Below are 27,056 nucleotides of genomic sequence, written 5' to 3' on the forward strand. Positions count from 1 at the left end.
ATAAATCTTGTTCATAAGTTAAATTACTGTAACTTGGTTTCAAGGCTTTTGCACCAAGCATTCTGTGAAAGAATGAGATGACGGCACCACATCTAATGCAAGTATTTGGTGCAAAAAGAACAGAGGAGTTGTGATTTTAGTGCCTTAGTGGATTCATCTATTTAAAAGTCTTTTTAGAAAGTAGAGAGTTGCTGACAATGTTAAATGTGATTCCTTCCAAACTGTATCCATTCCAAAGTGATAAGATAATTAAGTAATATAAATAAACATAGAAATAAAAGTAAATAATGGCCTTGGAGGAGAGAGACCGTGTCACAGAGTGAGGAGGAATAAGAACTTTCAGTCCAGGATGAGTGGGTCCCTTGAATCCTTGAGCCGTGATTTTTCTATCTGTAAAGCAAGGACCGTAGAATCTACCCCATTAACAACCAATGATGTTGAAATGAGAATTTATTTCACAGTTAAAATGGTAAGCATTGAGATTCTGCTCCTACACTTCCAGCAGACGGGGTCTTACAGAGCAAAACGTGACCTGAGCTGCGTGGCCATCCGTCAGCACTCTGGCCTTGCATTGGCTCTGGATGAGTTCTGTGGGTTTCTCTGGACCTCAACTTTCCACCTGTCAAGTGGATTTTATTGTTTGACCCTGGAAAGAGAAGGGGAAAGTACGTGGACTCCACCCAGACACATGGGCCACGGGGCTGCAGGCTGTGGCATCTGCATGTCCACAGTGCCCCATCCACAGCTTCCCTTGCAGCCAGTGACCTTGCAAATGATCTTGCCCCACTTTCTCTTGCAGTGATCCCACAGGGCACCACCGTGGGCATGGATGTTGACTTCTGCCCCTGGAGGAGTGCGAGTGGTCGTGTCGTCACCCCGTCACGGCCTTGCTGAGGCCAGCTTGGGGAGCAGGGCACTAGGAGAGGGGCGCGGCGTCCCAAGGCCCCAGCACCATGCCTTTTGGCCTGAAGCTCCGCCGGACCCGGCGTTACAATGTCCTGAGCAAGAACTGCTTCGTCACCCGCATCCGCCTGCTGGACAGCAACGTCATCGAGTGCACACTCTCTGTGGAGAGCACGGGGCAGGAGTGCCTGGAGGCGGTCGCCCAGAGGCTGGAGCTGCGGGAGGTAAATGCACACGGATGGCTTATGGAGCACTGTCTCTTTGCCCCCACTTTTGGCCCTGACTTGTGTTCCAAGAATCCTGTTTGCTTGATCTTGCTCCTCCAAGCTTGATGGACGGTGGCCCCCGCCCTCTGCCCTGAGGGAGGGGCAGGACCTCACCTGAGCCGGCTTGGACTGGGGCCGCCCTTTGTGGTTTGTTTTTTTCTTAAGGTTTATTTATTTATTATTTATACATGCACTGGGTACAGTGAGAAGCGCAGGAGGGTGCGAGAATTCACCAGAGCCAGAGCAGGGAGCAGAGTGGGCAGAAGGACCGAAGTACACTGCTGAGGGGAGCAGCAGGCGGCAGGAGAGGTCTGTGCGCCATGTGGGACCCTCCTCTGGTGGCCGGGGAGCAGCCGGGGATCGAACCCGTGCTGTAGAGGCTGCGGGCAGCTTCGCAACCCAGCGCTTAACCGCTGTTCCACCGGGGAGGCCCCGCCCTTTGGTTTTGAGGGGAGAGAGATGGAAATTAGAGTCTCTGCCCCATTTTCTCTCTAAATTAGCTAATGGGAAGCTGGTAGTTAGCGTTTCCCACCGCCCAGCAGTGAACTCCCATGCACGGCCCAAGGGGGTACTCCCAGCTGCTTTTATTCTTATTTGCTTACTTCTGTGTATTCCTCCTTGGAGAGGAGCAAGAAGGAGAAGTAGAGTTTTGGGAGAGCAGAGCAGGCCGTTGAGGCTGGGGGGCTAGTGAGAGGCTGTTGCTTGGTTGCTCAGAAGACTCTTCATTGGCCTTGCTGTCTGTGTCTGCTGTGGGGCTATGAGCATACCCAGGTCCAGCTGAAGACATTCGCGCTCCCCTCTAGAGAAGAGGCCCCTCGTGTGTGTCCTTCTGTGCATGTCTGCATCCTCTGGCCTTAGAGCTCTGCATCCTCTGGCCTTAGACATTCCAGGGAGTGACTCTGTGACAAGCACACATACAAGCATGTGTTCTCAGTGCCCATGGCATCTGGGCTGCTGGGGCACAGAGACGCCTCGGACTCTGCCACCGCCTGGCAGGTTTCTGCCTGGACGCCTGTAGGTTATCTAGACTCACCTGCAGCCTTTCCAGAGGCCAGGCTCTTCCCCTTTCATAGTCCACATGCTCCACTTTAGGCAGCTATAATTACGGAGTCTGGGTTACACTGAGCCAGAGTAGCAGGGCTTCTCCGCGCTTAGATGGTCATTATTGATTGGAGGTTGTGTTGTCCAGTCCGTGGTCACTGGCCACGGAGATTGTTGGCACTGGTAGTGCAGCTCACGTGACCTGAGATGGGTGGTGCTTCTGTGAGCCACAGGACAGGATGGTGTTCCGCATGTGTCAGATTGAGGACTTACTGTAAAGAGTTAAAATAGCTCCTTACTCACTTGTATATTGGTTATATCCGGAAAGCACAGTAACTTGAATATCTTATTTTAAGTAGTTTATTAAAATTAATTTGACTTTTGTGTGCCTTTTAAGTGTAGCTGTGGGGGCCAAGTTATCAATAATAATGTCTGTAAAGAATTCCAATAAAATGCAAAGTATGGGGCCTCCCCTGGTGGTGCAGGCGGTTGATCAAGCACAGCGCTGTGAAGCTGTCCGCAGCCTCTGCAGCGCTGATTCTATCCTGGCCAGCCAGCGAGGGTCCCACTTGGCGCGGCAGACGTCTCTTGTCTTGCCTGCTGCTCCCTCAGCAGTGTATTTTGTCAGTCTGCCTGTTCTGTTCCCCGCTCTGTCTCTGGTGAATCCTCTCACCCTCCCGTGCATCTGGCCTGTACCCCGGTTCTTGTATAAATACATAAATAAATCTTTAAAAAAAATACAAAGTATGGTGGGATTACCTTAGAACTTTTTTGTATGTTCCTGATTTTTTAATTTCTATTTTTAATTTATATATTTTTTACATCATTCGTTCTCCTTTAGAGATCATTTTGATCCTCCTTTTATTTAAAAAGAATGAATATTTTTCTTTTTCTTTCTGGTTTATTTCACTGAGCATGATCCCTTCCAGCTCCATCCATGTTGCTGCAAATTGCATGTGTTTATCTTTTTTGAATGCTGAGTAATATTCCATGGTGTATATGTACCACATCTTCTTGATCCAGTCATCTATTTTTGGGCATTTGGGTTGTTTCCAAAGCTTAGCTATTGTAAATAGTGCTGCTATAAACATAGGGGTGCAGGTGCTCTTTGGAATTGATGTTTCTGTGTCCTTTGGTAAAGAAAAAATACCAGATGGTCTCACTCATAGCAGGAATCTAGAAAACTTAAATAAGGGACCAGGAAAAAGAATAACTATAAGAAAGAAAATATCAAAATCAACAAACAACTATGAACCAGAGACACTCTATAGGTGGTGGGGGTGGGGGAAAGGAGGGCTTGGGGTCAAAATAAGGGGGTTGTAGTTGTATGGGGAATATAAAAATAAAATTTAAATTAAAAAAAGTGCTTAAATGTTCTACCAAAAAAAAAAAAATGAATAAAGGCGACAGCAATATTCTGACAAAGCTACGCGATTGCTGTTCCTGGCTGAGCTCTTCCAAGACTGACAACTGGTGTTTTATTTGGAAAACAAACTCTCCTGAGAACGGTGAATTTGAGAACTCTTGAGCCTAAGGTGAGAGTGTGAGTTTTGGTTTTTACAGTTACCTAAAAATAAATCCCATAACCATTTCATAGGGTGGGTGGTTATCCCCTAAACTACCCTTTTTTCTTTTGCCAGTTTATATTTCCATCTTTACTCAAAGCTAATTTACCCAGAGCTGCTATCTGCGGTGGAAACGTCCTCCCTTTTGCTATTTTCACAATAACTAGAGTTTATAAAAAAGATACAGAATCTTAACATGCATTTTTCATTATCAAAGAAAAGCTGACTTACTTAAGACATTTTCTATGTTTGATTTTATGCTAATCTTTTTGGGATTGGTAACTGGTGTGTGTTCATGGGAGCATTAATGAGTGCACCTTTTTCTGGTTCTTTCAGATAACAGTGGAATTCACGGCTTTATAGCCTGCTTAACTACATCCACATTTGTTTGTATTTGCAGAGGAGATTAAAATAGTCAACGCTGATTACAAAGCAATTGAAGGGTAGAATACTGGGGAATTTCTGGTCTTTGCTTGCCTCTTGTCTTTAGAGAGAGTAGGATGTGAAATCTTGTTGGCTTAGTGAGCAGTGTGCTGTGGCCCAGCGTCTATGGCACAGACAGATTGAGGTGAGATAATCTCCCTTTTCCTGTGCTTTTATGAAGAGATTGACCAGGAAGTGAAGGTGGTGCACTCGTTTGTTCTAGAAATCCAGACCTGCCGGAGCTGCTGTTTGCATCAAACCCTGGCCTGTGATGTGGCAGCGCTTCACCAGCCCGGAGAGTTCCCCCTTGCCTCTTCCCCTACCTCAGTGGGACTTTCGAGCTTGTGTGGCTCTGGCCCTTCGTGGCCACCTCTGACAGTCTGGCAGCTGAAGCACTGGTGAGAGAGTGTAGGGTAAAGGAAAAATGTCAGGCTTTTCTGCCCTCCCGCCATCAGGATAGATGATGGATCCTTGCAGTCCTGAATGCATGCCTGATGGCGGACACCTGGAAGAGGGTGTGGGCATAGGTAGATGGGAGTCACCTGGGTTAAGACTGGATTTTTAAGGGCGGCGTCATGGGGACGCCAGTAAAAGCCGAGGAAAAGCTGAAAGAGAAGCCAAGAGAGAAGCAGAGAAGCAGAAGCAGAGAGCCCAGATAGAGTGAGGATTTGCTGGGGGCTGGGAGGACTGCCAGCCTCCTGGCCCCCCAGCACCCTTGCCTGTTATGTACCGGGTAAATCCCAATAAAAGACCTGCAAAAACCACTGAGGACTCTGACTCCTCCTTTACCCATTCTGCTGGATCATAGAAAACCTGCTCAGTGTCCTGTCCTGCCTTTACAATTGGCGTAAGTTGGCAAGATGATCCATGCAGACAGGTATGGACCCCTCCAAAGACTTGGAGGGACTAAGGAGTAACAGACTGTTTGGCTGTGACAACGCTGGAGGCGTCATGGCGGCACAGGAGAGGGACAAGGTCTGGTAACTGCAGGACTAGATCTCGCGTGAAGGAGATGCCTGAGAGGACCAGCCAATGACCCCTGAGGCAGCAAGAATCATCGGCGAAGAGGGTCCACGATTCGGAGCTCGCCAGTGCTGATGCAGGGAGAGGCCAACAGACTTGGGCTTCTGGACTTGGACTGACAATCCCGCCAGAAGGTGGAGGACCTTGGCAGGTTATATTTTTTTTGAGAATCTGGGGGTGGCCAGTGGGCCTTGATGGCCAAAAGCAGCCTGAGTATGTCCAGCAGCTAGGCAGAGGAGAAAAGCCAACTGAGAAGGCAAAAGCTGGTACTGATGCTAAGTTTGGGAAGCCCTGAATGGCTGTTAAGCAGCCTAAGTATGCTGAAGACCAGTGAGTCTCTTAAAATCACCTGTGGGTGATGCCCTGCTCGTTCCCCAGTGAGGGTGAGGAGCTGAGGAACCTGTCCTTGGGGGACAGGTGGGGAACGTGGCTTGGGGTGGAGCCCAAGCCAAAGAGAGGACCCAAGAGAGGTCGCATGTAGAGTCTGGATCCCTGACCCATGTGCTTGTGCAGTGGGTTGGCCTGAGTGCAGGGGTCTGCGTGTCACATTGGTGGCTATGAAAGCCGAGTGTTGGAGCGACAGCAGACAGAAACCCTAAGGGTTGGCGATTACCCCCAACAGTAGAATAGAATTGCCAATCCCAGAGTGAGTGCATCCTGGGGGTGGATGCGGTGTGTGGCTAGTGGCTGAGACCACAGCCAGAGAAGGCCAGAAAGCCTGACGGCTCCTGGTGTGTTACAGTAGATGCCGTGAGAGGTTCCCCTCCCTCATATGAGCAGTGCTTTCGGCAGCAGATTTGGTGGCTCATCTGCTGGTACCAATAATTGTCTTTTGCCATTAGGTTGGGGCCCTGCCTGGACTTATTTGTGTTCTGTTGTATTTTGTTGTTACATTGTGATGTATTTGCTTTTGTGGCCCATGGCTGCATTATGTTTGCCAAGAAAATTGTATATATGAAGACTATATGGCAGAAAACCCTGAGGGGGTGGACTGTAGGGTAAAGAAAAAATGTCAGGCTTTTTTGCCCTCCCGCCATCAGGCTAGATGATGGATCCTTGCAGTCCTGAATGCATGCCTGCTGGCGGGCACCTGGAATGGGGTGTGGGCCTAGGTAGATGGGATTCACCTGGGTTAAGACTGGGTTTTTAAGGGCGGCGTCATGGGGACACCAGTAGAACCTGAGAAGCAGAAGCAGAGATCACCAGAGAGCCCAGATAGAGTGAGGATTTGCTGGGGGCTGGAAGGGCTGCCAGCCTCCCGGCCCCCCAGCACCCTTGCCTGCTGTGTACCGGGTAAATCCCAATAAAAGACCTGCAAAAACCACTGAGGACTCTGACTCCTCCTTTACCCGTCCTGCTGGATATTAGAAAACCTGCACCGTGTTCTTCCTGCCCTTTACAGAGAGGCTGTCTGTTAGTTTGTGCAAGATGTTTTAAACATTCGCTTCTAGATGGTTAAGTCTTCAAAATACTTGAGATAAGATCGTCGATTTAATTCCTAATAATTGCCTGACAGCACCTAATGCTTACAAACAGCAAGAAAGCTGTGCCCTCTCTCATGAAACCAGAAAAGCAGACCCTGGAAAGCCCTTGCCTCCTAAGCCAATGCAGGGGGCTGGGACACGTGTAGCCCCTTAGCTACAAAGAAATGGACCGATGATTGCAGGATGCCCAAGGCTGTTCTTAAAGGCCTTTATCCCTCTGAGCCTTTTCAACTGACTTTGACACTAAAGAATCCATACCCCAACCTGCCACTGAAGAAGTGGGCATGCTTTTCCAGGCCTGCACGCACTAACACGACTGATTAAAATTCAAACCTCCAAACCAAAGCAGCCCAGAAGCTATTTATGAAAATACGTTCTCTGTGCTGTTTCTCACTGCTGGTCTGCCTGTTGATTCGGAGTTGTGCTTCTCTCCCTGGAACCTGCCCTCTGCCTTCCTTTCTCATCACTGTGTGAGGTTGCTCCTGAGCTCAGGACACCAGAGCTACGTCTTCAGGAAGACTAGAGAAATGGGCGGGGTTTCTACTGCCCCCAGAGGTGTCCTGGGCATGAGCTGACCTGGCTCAGGTTTGGAGCCTCAGAGATAAGCCAGTAAAGCCAGGCTTTGGCTCACCAGCACAGGGGTCTTTGCTAGTGGAGGCGGTGACTTCTGTTTGCAATCATCTACTGCCCGCCCCCAGCCCCCACGTCCTTGGCAGTATGTAGCACGAGGCTAAGATTCCAGAATTCCACTGGAATTTAAATTGTAAGTGAGGATAAACAGCCTGGTGGGGTCTCCACAGGTCTGGGGTAAAGGGTCCTGGGTTAGCACAGGGGTGCATAATGCATGCCTGTTAGTTGAGAGACAGGTTCAATCCCTAGTCTGTTTTCTGCAGCTGCTGCATAGACAGGGTGGAATAAACTTGGGCTGCGGCACTAGCCTGGATAGAGCAGGGTCAGAACCTGGGGACGGGCTCTTTCTCCCCTGCTGAATCCTCAAGTCGGGATGTAGCTGGAGGGAGGATGAGGGCTGAGAAGGGTACTGTGGACGGAGCATCACAAAGCGATGGGGGTTGGGGTCAGGTGAATTCATTCCTTCCCACCTGGCAGCTGAATGACACAATTCTGAAATTCTGATCTGACTCTGAGTTGGGAGAAACCATGTACTCTGTCTCACCGACTGCCCCCAATTCTGCCCTGCCCTGGAAGCTCCATTTCTTGAGTAGTCATGTAATTATTGGGTAACTGCATGGCAAGTTGCCCCAAAACACCCTCTGTCCTCTGGAAGATGCTTCCAAAGGAAGCATGTTACTGGAACAAAAAAAAAAAAAATCTGCATGAGCTAGGTTTTTCCCTTAGAATGGCTCCTTTCATCACTTGGAGCTCTGCTGTGTGAATTACGGCGCAGGCTGGGGCCTGACCATGGTGTCCCGTACCTGCTCCTCTCCTCCAGGGTGTGCATGCACGGATACGTCATGGAATGTTTTCTTTGGGTGTCTTTTCGATGAGAAAATAACCTGTCTGGTTTAAGGGTGAGGTAGATAGGAAGTAAATACCAGCCTTATAGATAAAGGTAAGATCAGTAAAAATGGAATTTTTTTCAAATTGGGAGATGGAATGTCCACTTACCAAGGCCCCTTTATGACCTGAATGTTGTGCATTTGAGTAAATGTCTTGATCTGAGTGAGGTTTGGTCCCCCAGTGAAGACAGCTTTTAGCTACGAGAGTAAATCATGCCAAACACTCGTGGGTTTGTGCTCATTTATTTCTAATTTTATGGTTCTAATTTTATGGTTTCTTTTTTTTTTTTTTTAAATTTATGTATTCATTAGTACAAGAACCAGGATACAGGCCAGAGATGTGGGAGGGTGAGAGGATTCACCAGAGACAGAGCGGGGAACAGAACAGGCAGACTGATGAAATACTCTGCTGAGGGGAGCAGAGGGTGAGATAGGAGAGGTCTGCCATGCCGTGTGGGTATCTTCCCTGACGGGCCGGGATCAAACCTGTACTGCAGAGGGTGCGGACAGCTTCACAGCACTGCACTCAACCATCTGCACCACCAGGGGGCCCCTAATTTTATGTTTTCTAATTCTATGACTCAGTAGTACTGATAGAAAGAATTGTTGATACTTGCCTGCTTTCGCTTACCTGCACTGAGGGTGGTGGTGATGGTGGTGGTGAGGATGATGGTGGTGGTGAGGATGGTGGTGGTGAGGATGATGGTGGTGATGGTGGTGGTGAGGGTGACAGTGATGGTGGTGAGGATGATGGTGGTGGTGAGGAGGATGGTGATGGTGGTGGTGAGGAGGATGGTGGTGATGAGGATGATGGTGGTGGTGGTAGTGATGGTGATGATGGTGGTGGTGAGGATGATGGTGGTGAGGATGGTGGTGGTGAGGATGATGGTGGTGGTGATGATGAGGAAGAGGAGAGGGAGGAGGAAACAGTGAGTACAAAAGTTGGGAGATTGACTGACCTCACTGCCTTCTCTTGGGCCACATTTCAGACCTCTGATCATCAGTCACCGTGAAAGCACAAATGGGCTCGTGATACTGGGGAATTAGCAGTGGGTCAGCACTCACTCAGCAAGATTGTCTGAATGGATGGAAATGGCCTTGGCTCTGCTGGTGTTTTGTGCTTGAGAATCACATGGCTTTCTGCCATGAACGTGCCCTTTAGAGCAGCACGGAGGAAAGCTGTCTCATCGTGGCCCCCACCTGCGAGCACAGCCCTTCAGGAACATCCTTTGGAAAATCTGGGTCTGTAATTTGACGTTGGCAAGAGCATGTCTGGTTTTCTCACCAAGTCAGAGAGAAAACTTACTAGGGATTTGGGGGGTCATGGCGGGGACTGATGTAGTCACCACCACAGGGCTGGCCAGCTGGGTGGGGATGCAGCCGCAGATTGAACGCCTTTGGAAATGACACATCGTCATGAAGACATGCTTTTGAAGGCAGATTTCCAGGTGTGCTGTAAGCCATCCTAGACTGTAATTGAAATGTGAAAAGATGCTTCAAAAGCAGTGATCTGTTTTTTGGTGATTGTTGTGCTAATCCTGAAATCCTAGCATGAATTAATATAAAGACAGGATTGGCGGCATAAAAGTACCTGTTTTAATCATTTAGCATGTTCAAAACTAAACTGGTGAGGTTTTGAGTCCAAGGGTGAAAATCTAACTTTCATTTATCAAATCCCACTGTAATCTGCCAAGAACAGCCACCAGGGCCCCCTGTGGCAGCTGTGCCGAGGGGGGTCCTTCCTCTCTCCAAGCCTGGAATGGGGGAGATTTGCTGCAGTTCATGTATAATGAAGTGGTAGAGGCTGATGTGGTTTCAAGTGCTTTGCTGAGCTCAAAGTGAGCGAATCCATTTTCCATTACACTCCGGCCCCAGGTGGGTGCCGCCACAAGGCGTGGTTTGGCAGGAGGCTCTGTCGAGGCGCTAAGTCATCAGTGGCTTTGCAGCAGGTGTGGGGGCTCCTTTGCCAGCTGCTCCATGCTGTGTGGGCAGGCTGCCGGGAAAGCTCGCCACCTGCGGTAGTCGGCTCTGCCCCACGCTGTGTGGCCCCTCTTGCGTTGGAGGCTGTCTTGTGTGGATGGAGGGGCAGCGGGTATGGATGGGCCTCTGCGGTCTGGGTGGCAGTCCGCATGGGGTACGTGACTTCTCCCCACCTGTCCCAACTTTCGTCAGGGATGGCGATCCTCGGGTAGCCGGGCGCCAGGACGCAGGGGCAGTGGTGTCTGTGTTCTGTGTAGGTTGTCCTGGGGACAGGAGCTGACCCTATTGTGCTCTTTCTTCTAGACACACTACTTTGGCCTTTGGTTTCTCAGCAAGAGCCAGCAGGCAAGATGGGTGGAGCTGGAGAAACCGCTGAAGAAACATCTGGACAAATTCGCTAATGAGCCTCTGCTTTTCTTTGGAGTCATGTTCTATGTTCCAAATGTGTCCTGGCTTCAGCAAGAAGCCACCAGGTAGGTGCCTGGTTCCTTGGAGGGTGGCGGCTGTGGGGCTTCAGAGGAAATAGAAGAGTTGGTCTGGTGGGCGGGGTGTGTGTGTGTGAGTGTGTGTGAGAGTGTCCGAAGGGCCAGCTTCGAGGGTGTGAGTGACCCTGTGTAAAGTGTGTTGACGAGCCCCAACTGAGGGCTTGGGCCAGAAGGTCTGCTATTGCATGAGTAAAGGGTTAGAAACGTGCTGTATGGAGCAAAGGGCTGTTCAGGCTCAGAGAAAGAAGACTTGAGAGGGTGCAGTAGCTTTGGGCATTTGAAGGCTTGTCTGTGGGGAGGGGGTTCTGTTAGGCTTGGGGCACAAACTTAGGGCCAGTAATAAGCGGAGTTCAAGGAGTTGGCTCAGTGCGAGAACACACTTTCACTAAAGTCATGTTGACATGGGCCTGGCAGGCTGGCAGGTGCAGAGTGGATGACCGGATGGGTATGGAGAGGAGACCCCCGCGTGGGCGGGTGTCGCTGGGACCAGGGTCTGCTGTGTGGCTGTCACCAGAGTGTTTATTGGGAATGCAGGTTCCAGGGCTGCCCGGCCGTGGAACTCTTCAGAATGTCTAGGGTGGGGTGGGGAAGCTGCTGGTGACAAAAAGCAATTTCCTTAGGGGTTCTGATTCATCAAGACTTGCAAATCAGTGAAGTTGACCTCAAACTCTCTAGAGTTTTTCATTTTCCAGGTAAATAAACTTATGGCTGCATTATTAGACTGTATATATTTGCATGTATAAGCTGAAACCAAAAGTGTTTAAATCTCAAAACCTAAATAGAGGAAGAGGTTTTGGGGGTGAGGGTGATTGAGCCTGAGGCTGGAAGGACTTCTTTCCATTGTCTTAAAATTTTTCCCCCTCCATTAGCTTGGTTTGTGGAAATGAATGAGGTGGATTGAAGTGTTTTCCAACATGACAACTGTTGTAATTTGATTAGAAAAACTAACCAAGAAAATAGTTTGAAGCTTGAAAGACATTTTATTTTTTTTAAAGATTTATTTATGCATACAAGAACTGTGGTGTAGGCCAAGGTGCGGGGCAGTAGGGTGGTGGTGAGTGGATTCACCAGAGACAGAGTGGGGAGCAGAGCAGGTAGATCCACTGAAATGCACTACTGAGGGGAGCAGCGGGGAGACAGGAGAGGTTTGCTGTGCCTTGTGGGTATCTCCCTGGCTGGGGATTGAACTCGTGCTGCAGTGGCTTGATAGTGCTGAGACTTAACCCCTTGCTCCAGCAGGGAGGCCCCTGAGAGACATTTAAAGTGGAAACTAAAGTGTGTAGATTTCAGGTAAAACCTGGAAGTTAGGAGGTGGGGGGGTTGTGTGTGTGTGTGTGTGTGTGTGTGTGTGTGTTCGTTCAGCACTGTAGGAATGAATTTGTGTTGCCCCAGCGGGTCCTAAAACTGGAATAAGACAAGGGGTATCATAGTAAGTCAAAGACTCAAACTGGTGCCTCCCTAGTGGCCTAGGGGCTAATTCTCCTTGCTGTCACTGCCATGGCCTGAGTTGGCTCCCCAGCCAGGGAGCTGACCCACATGGTGCAGCAGACCTCTCCTGTCTCCCCGCTGCTCCCCTCAGCAGTGGATTTCAGTAGATCCGCCTGTTCTGCTCCCTGCTCTGTCTCTGGGAAATCCTCTTACTCCCCACACCTCTGGCCCGCACACCAGTTGTACGCAAAAAAAAAAAAAAAAATCAAGCTGGCGAAAGAAAAGAGAGAAAAGAGTGTCACAAATCAGGGAAGGAATAATAATAGAGGGTATAGCGGTAAAAGAAAAGAAAAAGGGCTTGAAATACTTGGGAAGAGGCCGACCACAAAGACCTGGTGTGAGTCTGTTGGCACCCGCAGGTCGTGGGCACGTGCATTGGCGTGGAAAGGAGGCCTGGCTTGCTCCCGATCACTGGTTCTGGAGTTAGAGACCAGTGGACGAGCCAAGCTAAGCCCAAAGTGAAGGTGGCTGATGTCCCCTGGGAGAGTCGGGGGCTTCCTGGGAGGTCTTCAGTCACCTGGGGTGGGAAGGGAAAGTGGGAACTGCCCCGCAGCTGTAGGGCTGAGGAGGAGCACAGGGGCGGTGGGCCCTGGAGGAACCACCCCACAGCCGGCCCCGCTCATCTCGCCATGGTGACTCAGCCAGGTTCCGTGTTACCCCAGTGACAGGCATCCCAAGTGGAGACACACTTGTCATGGCCGGCGCACGTGGGCTTTCCGTGTCTGACAGCGCACAGTCCATCTCTGTGGTGCCCCACAGAGTGAGACACGACACAGATTAGAGTGAGAATCTGTCTTCCATTGTGGGCTGCATGTCAGAGGAGGCACCGTCTGTGCTCAAACGCTCAGCTGGTGCCTGCAGCCACCTGGGCTGTGCCCTGGGCACATGGTGGCAGCGTTTGACTCCTGCAAGACGGGTGTAAAGGAGGTTCTCGGGCATTTGTGGTACCAGCTATTTCTCCTTTTTCCTTCTGGATAAGGACAAAAAGTTGGGAATTAATACTCCACTTGGGGGTGAGGGGGTGAACCCATGTGTAATAGCACATGGGGAGAGTGAAAGATCCATGTAGAAGGCGTGTGTTCATTTCTTACCTCTAGGTGATCCCACCTTTGAAAACTTGCAGGTTCATAGTTTCCTGAGCACAGCAGAAAGGCTTGGTGTTGAGTGCAAACTGTTGAGTAAGGTGATCCATTGGCTTTATCAAAGTGATCAAATGCAGGTGTTTTATATTAGGATATTGAGGCATTGTGCTTTTTTTTCTTTAAGTATTTATTTATTCATACATACAAGAACCAGGATACAGGTCAGACTCATGGGAGGGTGAGATGATTCACCAGAGAAAAAGCGGGGAACAGAACAAGCAGACTGAGTGAAATACACTGCTGAGGGGAGCAGTGGGTGAGACAGGAGAGGTCTGCCGCGCCATGTAGGATTCTCGCCGACTGGCCAGGATTGAACCTGCACTGCAGAGGCTGCAGACAGCCTCACAGTGCTGCACTCAACTGCCTGCGCCACCAGGGGATGCCCGAGGTGTTGTGCTTTCTGACATCTACTGTGACTCACTGCTTCTCTTTGCATCTCCTGGATTTGAGTTTTGAAGAGCTGGTCTTCATATAAAAGAATCTACCATGAAGAGGGGTGCTTCAGGCTCACCCTTAGGTGGTCATCAAAGGCAAAGATAAAAGAACAGCGTTTCCGGAGGCCCCACACGCTACAGAATATGCAAGATGGTGAGCCGGAGACGTGAGCAGGCAAGTGGGGCTGAGCCTGAGCCCACAGCGTGGAAGGAACTATGCCAGTCTGCCCTACCCGCTCCAGACCACGTGACCCATTCCCTGGAGCTTCCCAATGTTACTTCTCTTCCTCTGGCTAAAGGCCACCAGGGGATGAGACCACCATCACTTCTTTCATTTGGCTTTTGTTTCCCAGCCTTTTCCTGCAGCTCTGCTGTCCCATAGAGGGCCTCTGTGTGTCCCCCCCCCACCCCCCTCCTGACCTCCCCCAACTCAAAGCAAGGGTGTTTGTGATGTGTTGTAATGATTCGCATAGCAACCGGCTCATTATAAACACATGGTTTTCAGATTTTTCTGGGCACAGAAAAAAAAAAGTGTCTTGTGAGAGGTGAGGAATTCTTGGTCAAATAGAAGGTACTTCCCAGCATCAGGGGAGGCCAGAGTGCTGCTGGCCCAGGCCCCTGCTGTGAGTTCACATCTGGGGAAGGTTTCACCTTCCCAGGAAGGCCCTCCAGTACTCAGGAGAAGGCTTTGAAAGCAAAGGCCATTTTTAAGGAAAGTCTCTTGAATAAATGGTGCTGGGAGGGCCTCCCTGGTGATGCAGGGGGTTAAGTCTCAGCACTGTTAAGCTATCTGCAGCCACTGCGGCCTGAGTCTGATCCCCGGCCTGGGAGCTACCCACAGGGCACAGCAGACCTCTCCTGTCTCCCTGTTACTCCCCTCAGCAGTGGATTTCAATGGATCCGCCTGTTCTGCTCCCCACTCTGTCTCTGGTGACTCCTCTGACCCCCCCCACACCTCTGGCCTACACCCCAGTTCTTGCATAAATAAATAAATCTTAAAAAAAAATAAATGGTGCTGGGAAAACTGGACCACTACATGCAAAAGAATGAAACTAGACCACTACCTCACACCACACACAAAAGCCAACTCAAAATGGATAAAAGACTTGAATGTAAAAGACCTGAAACCATGAAATACATGGAAGAAAACATAGGCCCCACACTTCATGACACACACCTCAGAAACAGGGGACTCTGAAGACTCACCCTCAGAAGCAAAGGAAATGAAGGAAAAGATAAAACGCTGGGAATACATCAAACTAAAGAGCTTCTGTACAGCAAGAGAGACAGTACGTAAAACGAAGAGACACCCATAGGCTGGGAGAAAATATTTGTACACCATGCATCCTTCTCATTTATTTCACTGAGCATGATCCCTTCCAGCTCCACCGTGTTGCCTCAGATGGCATGAGTTTGTCTTTTTGATTGCTCAGCAGTATTCTATTGTGTGTATAGACCACATTCGCACAGCTCAACGAAAACAAACAACCCAGTCAAAAAATGGGCAGTAGAGCTATAATGACACTTTTTAAAAGAGGAAATGCAAATGGCCAATAGTTATATGGAAAAATGCTCAATGTCACTTATAATCAGGGAAATGCAAAGCAAAACCACAATGAGATCCCACCTCACACCAGTGACAATGGCCCGTATCAAAAAAACTGCAACAACAAATGCTGGCGAGGGTGTGGAGAAAAAGGAACCTGTTTACCCTGCTGGTGGGAGTGCAAACTGGTCCAACCACTGTGGAAAGCTGTGTGGGGACTCTCAGAACACTAAAAATGATCTACCATATGACCCAGCGATTTGGGCCTCCCTGGTGGTACAAGGGGTTAGGCACAGCTCTGTGAAGCTGTCCGTGACCTCTGCAGCACGAGTTTGATCCCTGGCTGGCCAGGGACCCAGCAGACCTCTCCTGTCTCACCCACTGCTCCCCTCAGCTGTGTATTTTATTCAACCTGCCTATTCTGTTCCCCACTCTGTCTCTGGTGAATCCTCTCACCCCTCACATCTCTAGCCTGTACCCCAGCTCTTGTATGTATAAATAAATAAATCTTAAAAAACCCAGCGATTCCACTCCTAGGAATCTACCCAAGGAAACCTGTACCCCTATGTTTACTGCAACACTGTCTACAATGACCAAGATACGGGAACAGCCTAAATGGTCCCAAACAGATGACTGGACCAAGCAGTTATGGTCTATACACACACACAGTGGAATACTACTCAGTTGATCAAAGAAGATAAACTCGTGCCATTCGCAGCAACATGGATAGAGCTGGAAGGGATGATGCTCAGTGAAATAAGTCAGAAAGAGAACGAAAAATATCAGATGGTTTCACTTACGGGGGGAATATAGGGAAATGGAACAAAGGCAGGGGGGAAGACAAACCTCGCAGGCAGACTATAGCTCTGAGGCCTACAGCAGGGGAGCGGGAGAGTGAGGGGTCAAAACAGGGGAGGGAAGAGCACATGGGACATGGTGATGGTTCACAGGTGCCGTGGTAAGAGATTTATGGGGACTACACCGGGGGGAGAAATCAAATACTGTATAAAAGTGGACAACCATGTAAGAAAATCAAAACGTTTAATCAATTAAGAAACGAAAAAGCTGTTTTGGAAGTGTGCATGGAGGCTTCAGAGATGGAGTTGCTGACTACATGCTTGGGTTCTCAGATTTTAAATTCTGGCGCATGCTTTTCACCAAAACGTTTGTTTTGGCGTTCCTCCTTGGGAAGGGTCTGTCTGCACGTTCAGAGGAGCTGCTGGTGGGCCTCATGAGGTCAGGTGACCATCCCACACTGTGGCCGCCTGTCCACACTGGAGGGGCTGCCCGCCCTCCTGGAGGTGATCTCCTCTGGGAGCAGAACATTGAAACCCCCGCTTTGGCCAGCCCAGGGCCTCCATCATCACAGGCAGTCTTGGCCTCTGTACTGCATCTGAACCCCTGTGTCTCTGGTGCCCATTCCAGGTGTCCTCCATCTGGGGCCTGCTGGAACTTTCTGAGCTTTTTGGCCTCAGTGATCTCCCTGTTCTTAGGGAACATTTTGGCCCCTCTAAAATAGTGTCCTCTGGACATCATTCTAGTCTTCAAAGTGAAACTGCCTGGTAAGGTCAACCATTACCCGAAGGCCTTAGGAGCCGGCAGGGGGCATGTCCTCGGCCAGGCGGCACCTGTCTTGGAAGAACAGCACCTGGGATTACTCTGCTGACAGAGGATAAGTGCCCTTGTGGGCATCTGGACCTGTAGGCCATAAAGAGGGCTGGTGCATTTCCTTAGGTGTCTGTGAGTAATGGGAGAATCAGGTCATAATGGTAATGGGGCGCTCTCAGTTCTGTCTTGGGGCTGATGGCATCCGAAGGCAAAGCCAGTCGGATAAGTGGGTGTCCCTGGAGGGCCTTGTGGGGTGTGAGTTCCTTCTTGGGCTCAGGACTTCAGGCTGCAGTTCTAGGGGCACAGATGCTCGTGTGTTCTCTCTCCTTCCCTACCTGGATGTGGCTGCCCGCCTCCACGTGCCTGCTGTCCTCTGCAGACCAGGCTCCCACGCTTTTATTTTCTGTGGTTTTTTTTTTTTTTAAAATGTTTGTTTATACAAAAGCTAGGGTATAGACCAGAGGCGCAGGAGGGTGAGAGAATTCACCAGAGACAGAGCAGCGGGCAGAACAGGCAGACTGAAGACACTGCTGAGGGGATCAGCGGGCGAGACAGGAGAGGTCTGCCATGCCATGTGGGTTTCTCCCTGGACGGCGGGGAATCGAACCGGTGTTGCAGAGGCTGTGGACAGCTCCACAGCGCGGTACTTAACCTGCTGCGCCACCGGGGAGGCCCCCTATTTTCTGTTTTATGTTCTTTCCTATTTTATTTACTTAGTGGAGGCAGTGCGGGTCCACATTACCGTGTGATTCACCATGCAGTCCCTCCCCCTGCCCCAGCCTCTCTTTTAAAGCTCTAATTAATTACACTGCTGTTTCTGCTTCCTTACTTCCTTTGTTTCATTCCTCCAGATCTTTATTATTTTGAAATGTCATTTTCATGGCTGTTTAAAGCTCATCTGCAGGCTGAGAAACAGGGTCTCCGTTCAAGGCTGACTCAATGCAGTGGGGATCCCTGGGTGATGCAGCTGCTGAGAGACACCTGTCCCCCATCACTTCCCGCCCCCACGTGCACTGTGGAACTGGAGCCTGTTCTCTCTGGGGATGACGATTCAGAGCTGTTTAGATAGTTCAAGAAGCCACTGATGTTGGAATTTCATCTCACTTGTTGCCCCAGTGGTGCAGATGGAGAGGAGGGTGGCTGGAGACCAGACAGAATGTGGCAGACAGGTGTCCAGGACCTTGGTCAAATTCAAGGGCTGAACCGTGGTCTCAGGACAGCTTCTCCCTCACCTCTGTGGCCTCCCCCATTTGTTCTCTGGCCCCGTGTGGTCCACTCTGAACTCTGTGTGGATCTGACTCTACTGGGATGGGTGTGAGCCAGAAGGAAGAGTAAGGAAAAACCTGCAGGGGAACAAAACACTTTTCACCACCTGCAAGTCTGAAAATAGAAAGAAATGCAGCGCTGGCTACCTCCAGCCCTGACTCACTGGAAAACCCTTCAGGGTCTTCGGAGATGTTAGGAAATTGATTTAATTTTCTCCAGGAAACTGGATGGATGAACCTTAGGTGCATCTATATGTTCAACTAGGATTTCCTTGCGCTCAACTGTGAAGATGACTGTGGAGTCAACTGTTCTTCATTAAATCAGGAGGACTCTTGCTGACTTCGATGTTCGAATCTTCCAGATGCAGAGACTTGCTTTCTGTCCTCCACCCAGAGGGGTAATAAGTGGTGCAGGGAGCTCACTGGCACAATGAAGGGTAGACCAATAAAGTGAATTTAACCCTACTCTAGGTGTTTCTTTCCTATTCTCTCCCCTTTAGGGGAAGAGGACAATAGCAAAATAAATCAGTGTTCTTTAGTAACATCGCATGATGTTAGTATTCACTGTAGGTGCCCAATAAATGAAGGGAAAAATCAGAATTTCAAAAGTAAGTCAATCGGACACATCAGTCATACGAGCCTTTGTGTTGGAGTCCTTAGTGTATCGGACGCTGTCCATGAAGCGAGATGTCCTTAAAGTACAGTTTATAGGAAAAAGTAAGGGGACATGGCTCAGGGGACATGGCACAGGGGCTTGGTGCAGGGGGTACAGTGCAGGGGACAAGTGGTGTCAGGGACCTGGTACAACTTGCCGTGTGTCAGCCTGTGGGTGTTGACACGGTCTCGGTGTCTGGCCAGCATGTGTCCTAGCATTTGGTGGCATTTTTTTTAAGCTTTATTTATTTATACATACAAGAACTGGTCTGTACGCCAGAGGTGTGGGGGTGGGTGGGTGGGTGGTGGTGAGAGGATTCACCAGAGAGAGTGGGAAGCAGAACAGGCAGATCTACTGAAATCCACTGCTGAAGGGAGCAGCGGGGAGACAGGAGATATCTGCGCCATGTGGGTAGCTCCCTGGCCGGGATCTAACTTGTGCTGCAGTGGCTGCGGGATAGCTTCATTGGTTGCATCTGAACCCTTTGTGCCACCAGGGAGGCCCTGGTGGCATCTTCTGACTTTCTCAAAGGCAGATCAAAAACAGGTACTGCTGTGCCACCATTGCTCACTCAGGACCACTCATCTGGCGGGTTCCGTGACTGCAGAGAGAGGCTTGTTGGTTGGTTCATTTGCTCAGTCTTGATCCCAGGGGCTTCTTTATCAGTCCTTGTGGCTGGAGACTGAGACATTCTGTATCCAGCCCACGGAGTATAAAGGTTAGTAATAGAGTGTGGGTGAAGCTTTCAGAATATTCTAGTTTTCCAGAAGCTGAGTCGTACATGGCCATCCCACACGGCGGTGTTTACCTTCGGCTGAGGAGCAGGGAGTGGGAAAACAACCAGGAGCCGTCGTGTTGAGGCCTGCCAGCTGTGCTGCGAGGATTTTTTTTTTAAGGTCATCATTTCCTCATAAAGGATTCTTGGGATTTGTGGGTGTATCATTAACGGGTGGGTTTGGGATTGGGGTGTTTATTTCAAAAGTGTGTTTTGGAAGGGCTTGGGGGCAGGGAGGCCCAGGGAGTAGGTGCTTTGAATTCTCTGCTCTCCCTTTATCCGGGATCCTCAGGCCTGGGCCTGAAATTGGGGTGTCCTGAGTGAGGGGGTGGAGAGGAAGAGGAGGTGACAGGTACCCTGCATGGCACGTCCCACAGTCCCCCAAGCCTGAGCTGCGGGAGCCTCTGGGGCGCACAGGGCCCCTGCGTGTTTCACGCTGTGGCTCTTGTGTGATCCAACCGGAGTCTGAGCCGCCCCAGCCGAGGGCGTTAGTCTGACAAGGGCCTGTGGGAGGATGTGGTTTGATCCCACCACCAGATGTGATTTAATGGCAGCAGCGTCCTCAGAAACCTCATGGCTGTGAGTGGGTCCCAGGATTTTGCTCTGAGATAGGATTGTGGGGTTTTTGCCTGGTAGAAGTTTTGTGACTAATAAGCAGAAACTTCATCTGTCAAATAAATGGAATTTTTAACGGTTTTTATTGGTTTACCATTCATTGACAAAGCTACAGAACCTCCAGAGCATTTTCACTTTTCAGTATGGGCACACGCTTCACTCCCTGCTGCTGAGGTTCTGGGGGCCCCTGCCAGCTGACCCCCTGCCGTCGCTCCAGCTGCCTCCCTGCCCCCCAGGGCCGCCCGGCTCGCAGGGTGAGGGTCACAGGTGCCCTCCGGCTGGCTGCTTGCTTTGGCATCTGTGTTCCTCCTGTGTGATAGCCACCCCATAGGTGTCTTGCACTTTAGCTTCACACCATGTCCCTTCACCTCAAGTTCCATTCGTGTGGTTGCAAAAGGCAAGGCCTCCTCTCCAGGAGTTGTCGTGGGTCCATGACTGACTTTGTGGATAATGTTGCATACATCTTCTTGTCTTAGTGTCTCACATTCTTGGGATAACTATCCAAGTGTGGTATGGCTGGAACATGCTGCATTTCCATTTTTAGGGTTTTCCATATCATTTTCCATAGAGGTTGCACCTATTTCATTCCTACCAATAGTGAATGAGGCTGAGTAAGTAGAATCTTCCACTTGACTGTGCTGGAGTCACCTGGCCCTGTGCCCCCAGCTCCCCAGGGCATCAGGGAAGCTGGCTCCTCCTGAAGGCTCAGCGAGGGATCCAGTGCACCTGTGGAGCCAGCGGTTCTGAGCTGGCAGGCAGGGCAGAGCCTGGTCTCCAGGTGGGTCACGTCCTCCCTGGACCTTACTTGAGTGCTAATTGTCATGCCTCCCGGGCAGGCAGGTGCTGCAGTCAGTGATCTCCCCTTTGGTGTCCAGTCCTCTGGGTGATGCTCCTTCCAGGGCAGCCCAGTGCTCTAGGCCATTACGTTGTGACTGCTGATCCTGCCCCTTCCCTATAGCTTGACCTGCTCCTCAGCTGTGGCTCACTCAGCCTGACCCCCTTGGCTCTAGGCCAGTCAGCGCACAGCCCCCAAAGGCTTCAGCCCCTTGTGAGGGATGCCCCAATGGGCCAGCGGGACAGGAGTGGACCACTAACCTGAAGTTCTACTTGGCCACTGGGTCTCCATGTAAATCACTCTAGGGTGTGGTGGTTTCTGCTGTGGAGATGGGACCCCAGATCTCCAGATTTCCTTAATTGCCTTCACTATCTGCCTCACCTTTCATTGCCTGTGCAAGGCTCCAGGCATCACAGAGGTGAGACTGTCCCATCAGCCAAAAATATCACCGTGTCTTACTCATCACCTGTTTGAGAAAGTATAGTTCGAGACAGATTAAGCTTTACCAGAATCACAGTTATCATCTAAACATAAAATGCCAGATGCCAGAGGCTGTTTAACCAATGAAACTCAGAGATAAAGGGGTGAGGTCCCCGGTCACAGGACTGCGTGGTGAGAAAAGCTGGCCCGACCCCGATGCCCAGGGTGGAGGCACCCCGAGCCTACAGTGGGGCGGGGCAGGATTTCCAGGCCTTTCCAGGCCCTCCCAGGCCCACTGCCCTGCTCCCTGCTTCCGCCCAGTGATATGGATGGAGCTGGTTGGGCTGAGGTCCATCAAAGGGAAGGAAGTAGTTCAGACGGAAGAACCAAAGAGACAACAGCCCCTTCTGTGAATGGAATCATTTCAATAGTGAGCATTAGTAGAGATGGGGACTGAGATGGATATTTAGCATTTTTATCAGCGATGGGCAGCCCGAGGCGCAGTAAGGGGCTGAGCTTCCAGATGGCAGGGCTCCCGTGGAGAGGAAGCCCACGTGGACGTAGGCAGTAGAAAGTCGGCAGGTGATGTGCGAGCAGGTGTGACCGTTAAATAACCATCCACATGGGAGTGGGGAGGAGGGGCCACACGCTCGGCTTCGAGGCAGCCCGTCCTGTGCTTGCCGCCTGGGAGAGCCGAGGCTGCCCGCTGGCTTCATGTGCACTCCTGTTATCCAGCCAGAGCCCAGCAACTTCCACGTCAGGTTGAACTAAATGGACTAAATGCAAGTCAGACACTGGATGCTTTAATTGATGATGGTGGTGAGGAAACAGTGCTAGACGCATGTTGCGGGCCAACCCACATGTTTCGGAGAAGGGAGAGGTGCCACAGCCAGAAACCTGTAAAGTGCAGGGGTCAGCGTGCCTCACCTTTCAAGTAACTGCCCACTGTGAGTAGATTGGTGACGTTTGGGTGTGTGTTAGGTACCTGCCAGGACTGGGCTGTCACTTTGGAGCAGTTGATGCCATCAGCAGAAATTAGAATTGTCTAATCCTCAAGGAAAAAAGCAGCTGGAAAGAAAACGTAGCTCAAAAATAAAATAAAACCCTGCTATTGTAGTGCACAGACTTGGAGTCAGGAGACCGAGATCCCAGGTATTTCTTGGTCAGGTTCTTAAACGTGCCCAAGGTGTTAACAGGGTGTGTGTTCATGAACCAGGAGATACCAGCATTGCTGCTGTGAAGATGGACCCAAAAAGCCCCTCTCATTGTGGTTAGCACATAGTAGGTATTCAATTAGCATTTGGTCTTAAGTTAAATAAGAGAGTAGAAGGAAGTGAGAAGTCACCGTATCCCTCGTCGGCTGTGCAGGTCAGTGATCCATCACCAGGTAGATGTGTTCCTGCCCAGGTGCACCCTGGGAAATGTAGTTCACCTTGCCAAAGGGAGCCCTCACTGTGTCCCTGGGCTCGGAATGTAGCTGAGCAAAGACCATATCACCATCTATGCAACTTTAGTGGAAGATGCACTGACTCATGCGTTCCAGGAGTCAAAATAACTCAAAAGACAACAGATTTGATGGTATCGCAGATGTGTTCAAATTCCCCCACTCTTTCAGCTCTTCCCAGTGCTGGGTTGCAAACAACAATTCCACAAAACTTTATTGCTCTGCCAGGCATATGTTTCCCTAGGAGATTCCTGGCCCTGCTTCCTCCAGCCTGGCAGCCCAGGTGGGCAGGAGGACTGCCCGAGGAGGTCAGGCTGGTGGAGGGATCAGGATCAGGTGGGCTGGCCCGGCAGCTTCACAGATGGTCTAGGGCTGCTGGGGCCATGAAGCCAGGTTGGCTGTGGCAGGAGGGCCTGCTGACCTGATGCCAATCTTGCCCTACTTGTAACTTGAAGAGGGTGCAGTCTGCAGAAGATAAACAGAGTCCAGTGGAAGACCACTAAGGAGGAGAGAGTGGACTCTTGGTGAGTGATGATGATTAAAAAAAGAGCTAAACCCAGAAATCAGGGTACCTCATCCTTTAAGGATATGCACCCCTTGCCCCATGTGCATCAGAATTGTGAGTGGCTTTCCTTAAAAATGCGGTTTCTTGTCTCCCTCCTGACTTCCCGCATCAAAATTCTCCTTTTACTTGGTGTCACATGTTATTCTTAACACTTATTTCAGTTTGGTTCAGAGGAAGGCGGTGGTACCGGGCATCCTTTCTGTGTGGTTGATGTCTCATGTTGGTGCATTGGTGTTAGAGACTCAGGGTGGATTCTGGAAACTGGGAGGGGACGTAAGACTTGCAGAGCTGGACCCCTGGGGCAGGCTGAGGGCTTGGAGGGGGTGCTCTTACCTACAAACTCCTTGGGGTCCTGACTATTTTATTTGAGGACTCCCTGACTGTTGAGACCATTTTGAGTGTCAATGAAATGTGTCAATGCTGTTGTTTTTGAGAGCACGGGACTTTTCTAGTTGGGGATCAGATAGGCAGTACCCGTGACTTGGGGTTCTTGGAGCTTCAGCCAATCCTGAAGCCCCGGCTCCTGCCACGCGTCCTTCTACTCCTCTGTGCTTGCTCTATGTGTGTCTCGGTCACTCTTGATCCGAATTCAAGATTCATAGGCAATAGTGTCTGTGAACCTTACCCTGAAAAGTTAGTTCTTTTACAGAAATATGAAGCAGAGGATTCAGGGAACAAGGAATAGAAAGAAGTTCATGGAAAAAAGAGCTAATCTATCACTACAGCCAAGACCTCTCCCCTGTGCACATTCAGAAAACAGATGAGGCCAAAACTTGACTGATGGGTTTGATGAACTTGTAGGTTTTAGTGAAAAATAATCCAGTTACATTTTATTAAATCCATTTTTCCCTAAATTTGTTTGTGTAAGGACCATCTGTGAATTTTCCAAAACGGAGGGGTCTTTATCTGAAGAGTCATTTTAGCTCCTTGGGCCAGAGATCTCCATGTCACCCTTGAATTCCTTCTTGTACACCCATATCCAGGACCTTGCGAACACTTGTGGAGCTGGGCTGCATCCTTTGCCCCTACCATGGCCTCCTGTGTCTCTCCCCCTCCCGTGGGTCTGTCTACACAGCAGTCGGACCTGCTCTCACCATCAGAGCATCCCCAGTATATGCACAAAACCCTTGTGTTTTGTGCTGGAAGCCTGTGATCTCCAGCGTCGTCTCGCTTGCACCGGCTACAGCATGGCCTCCTGCTTGTTCTTGACCCATCATGTGCCTCCCTGAAGCCTTTGCTCTTTGCAGGGAGCTGGAGCATCCTCCCCCAAATATCCATCTAAGAGCCTGTTCTTTCACGGCTCTGCTCAGAGCTCCCCTTTCCAGATGCCTCTCTCAACCTCTTCCCACCTTGTTCCTCTCCATCCGGCTCATCTGGTTTGATCTCCACCAACTGTTTGCTTAATTATGGCTTGTCTCCCCATAGAGAACAGGCTCCATGACCCTCCAGGGCGTCTGGGCCCTGCAGCTCTAGCCTGAGGCAGGCGCTAGCGCAATCTTGTAAGGGTAGATGGTCGTATGTACCTACTTGTACATCTCAAGTAAATTGGGTCCAGATTGGTTTAATTTTTAAATAAAACTGCTGCAGAGGTAAATAAATCCTGATAGCCCTGTCTTGCCAGCGTGACCCAAGGCCCAAGGGGTGTGTCCTGGGCGGGACAACTGCCCACAACTGGCACCTTCTTGGGTTATATCCTTGAGTTCTTGGTTCCTGAGGAGACAGGTGATGTCTTCCTAGTGCTGGTTTTTAATGGAGTAGTAGATCAGACTCTTAACCTTAGAATGAAAAGGAGGAATGTGCAGGCTTTTCCATGACGAGGAAGAAATGAGGCATTTCCTGTGGGGGTCTGGGTCTCTGGGTCCCCCTTCCTTGTCTGGGCGCTGAACGTTGGCTGTGGGGGCTGCAGACTGCCCTGCAGACTTTGAAGCTGAAACTGCAAAGGCAGAAGGCATCTAAAATTATCTTAAAATGGCATTCAGCAAATGCATTGTCTCACCCTTTAATCTTAGTGTCCAGAAGGAGTTTGAAAGGAAGAATTGTCCAGAGATATTTCTAGCCTGAAAATATCAAACACACTTTTGGCAAAAATCACAAGCTAAGAAGATGCTGGATGCTTGGCCAGTGAGATGCTTGCTGGACTGGCATTTCATCTTTGGCAGAGGTTGCCGCTCCTGATATCCTTGGCTGCTTTTGAAGACTGTGGGAAAGAATTCATTTCCAGCAGTAAAAATTCAGTAGATGGTCAGTGCATTCATGTTGTAATGTGTTTACAACTTTCTGTAGTTTTTTTCTTTTTTTCCTTCCTTCTAATCTCTCCTTTGAGATTTATGCTTCAGATCTATAGAAACCACAGGCTGCACTGCTTGGGCGCATGTAATGAAGGGGCGCTGGACTGTGGGACCAGAGGCCCTGCCCAGCCGCCCCATCCTGAGCCACCACTTCCTTTTGTCCCCAGTAAGTGACTGTCCTGGAGGGTTGTCATGACTATGAAATGACAATGACACTTCACCGCTCTTGGAAAACAGCTCCACAAATGGAAAACACTGTCAGTGCTGATATATGAACCTTCTGGTTTCTTAACAGCTAGAGAAATTGATTGAAATTCCAGTTGTGGAGAGAGGAAGTCTTCCAAGCTTTTGATCGACGTGTGGTATATTTTTATTACTTCTTTCAGAGTCCCATAGGAACAACGTCAAGGTTCTTTCAGCCAGTTTATATTTACTAGATTTCACTGAAAGTTTGGGTGCGGCTGTCACCCAAATATCAATGTAAAGTGAAGACCTACTGAGTGCTGGATGGGGGCAGGGGGGAAGGAAGGGCGAAAATGAACAAGACAAGCTTTAAAAATAGCCAAAGGAGGCAAAAATTGAGCCCCATGACTAAACAAATGCCCGATCAGTAACATGTTAAAGTTTCAACATGCTGTGGAAACTCGTAGGTTGCAATGAAGTGATTCCAATGTGGTGGCTTTGTATTAGGCAATGCCTGGAGTTTAGGTGATTTTGGTTTTTTATTTGGCTCCCGAGTCCAGTATTGTTTTATGCCAACCATGTGGGTGGCTAACTTCCAAAAAACCATTCTTTTTACCCACTGGGTTTCTGAGTCAGTCAGTGATCATAGTGCTTTTTGCCTAGTTACATATCTAGAGTCTGTAAATCATTAAAGAAAGCTGGTCCCTGGACCTCCCTGGGGGCCTAAGGGTTAAGTCACAGTGCTATCACCACCATGGCCTGAGTTCAATCCCCGGCCAGGGAGCTGACCCACATGGCGCAGCAGACCTCTTCTGTCTCCCTGCTGCTCCCCTCAGCAGTGGATTTCAGTGGATCTGCCTGTTCTGCTCCCCACTGTGTCTCTGGTGAATCCTTCCATCTCTATACCTCTGGCCTGCACCCCAGTTCTATGCAAAAATAAGTAAGAAGAAAAAAAGCTGGTCCCTGCCTTTGAGTTACTTATCGACCCAGCAGAGATGGGGAAGCCTGTCCTCATTTGAAATGTATAATTCTGTGACAGTGAAAGGCTGTGGCTGGGAGTGATGGGTCCTTCGCCAGAGAGCACGTGGGGCAGTGGGCAGTCGGCC

At 49.9% G+C, this 27,056-nt stretch overlaps 1 protein-coding gene across 1 annotated transcript in view; it reads left to right on the forward strand.

Annotated features, from left to right (window-relative positions):
* Window positions 1-953: 953 nt before the first annotated feature.
* The window catches only part of PTPN14 (protein tyrosine phosphatase non-receptor type 14), a gene marked incomplete at both ends in the record, with an annotated part of 71,256 nt that continues 45,153 nt past the window's right edge, over window positions 954-27,056 (forward strand). The window contains 2 exons of the mRNA XM_084245495.1: window positions 954-1,127; window positions 10,506-10,675. Of these exons, the coding sequence (XP_084101621.1) occupies window positions 954-1,127; window positions 10,506-10,675 (344 nt within the window). The remainder of the gene's footprint in view (window positions 1,128-10,505; window positions 10,676-27,056) is intronic.

Source organism: Talpa europaea (genome assembly GCF_964194135.1).
Source record: "Talpa europaea genome assembly, chromosome: 10".
Lineage (NCBI taxonomy): Eukaryota > Metazoa > Chordata > Mammalia > Eulipotyphla > Talpidae > Talpa > Talpa europaea.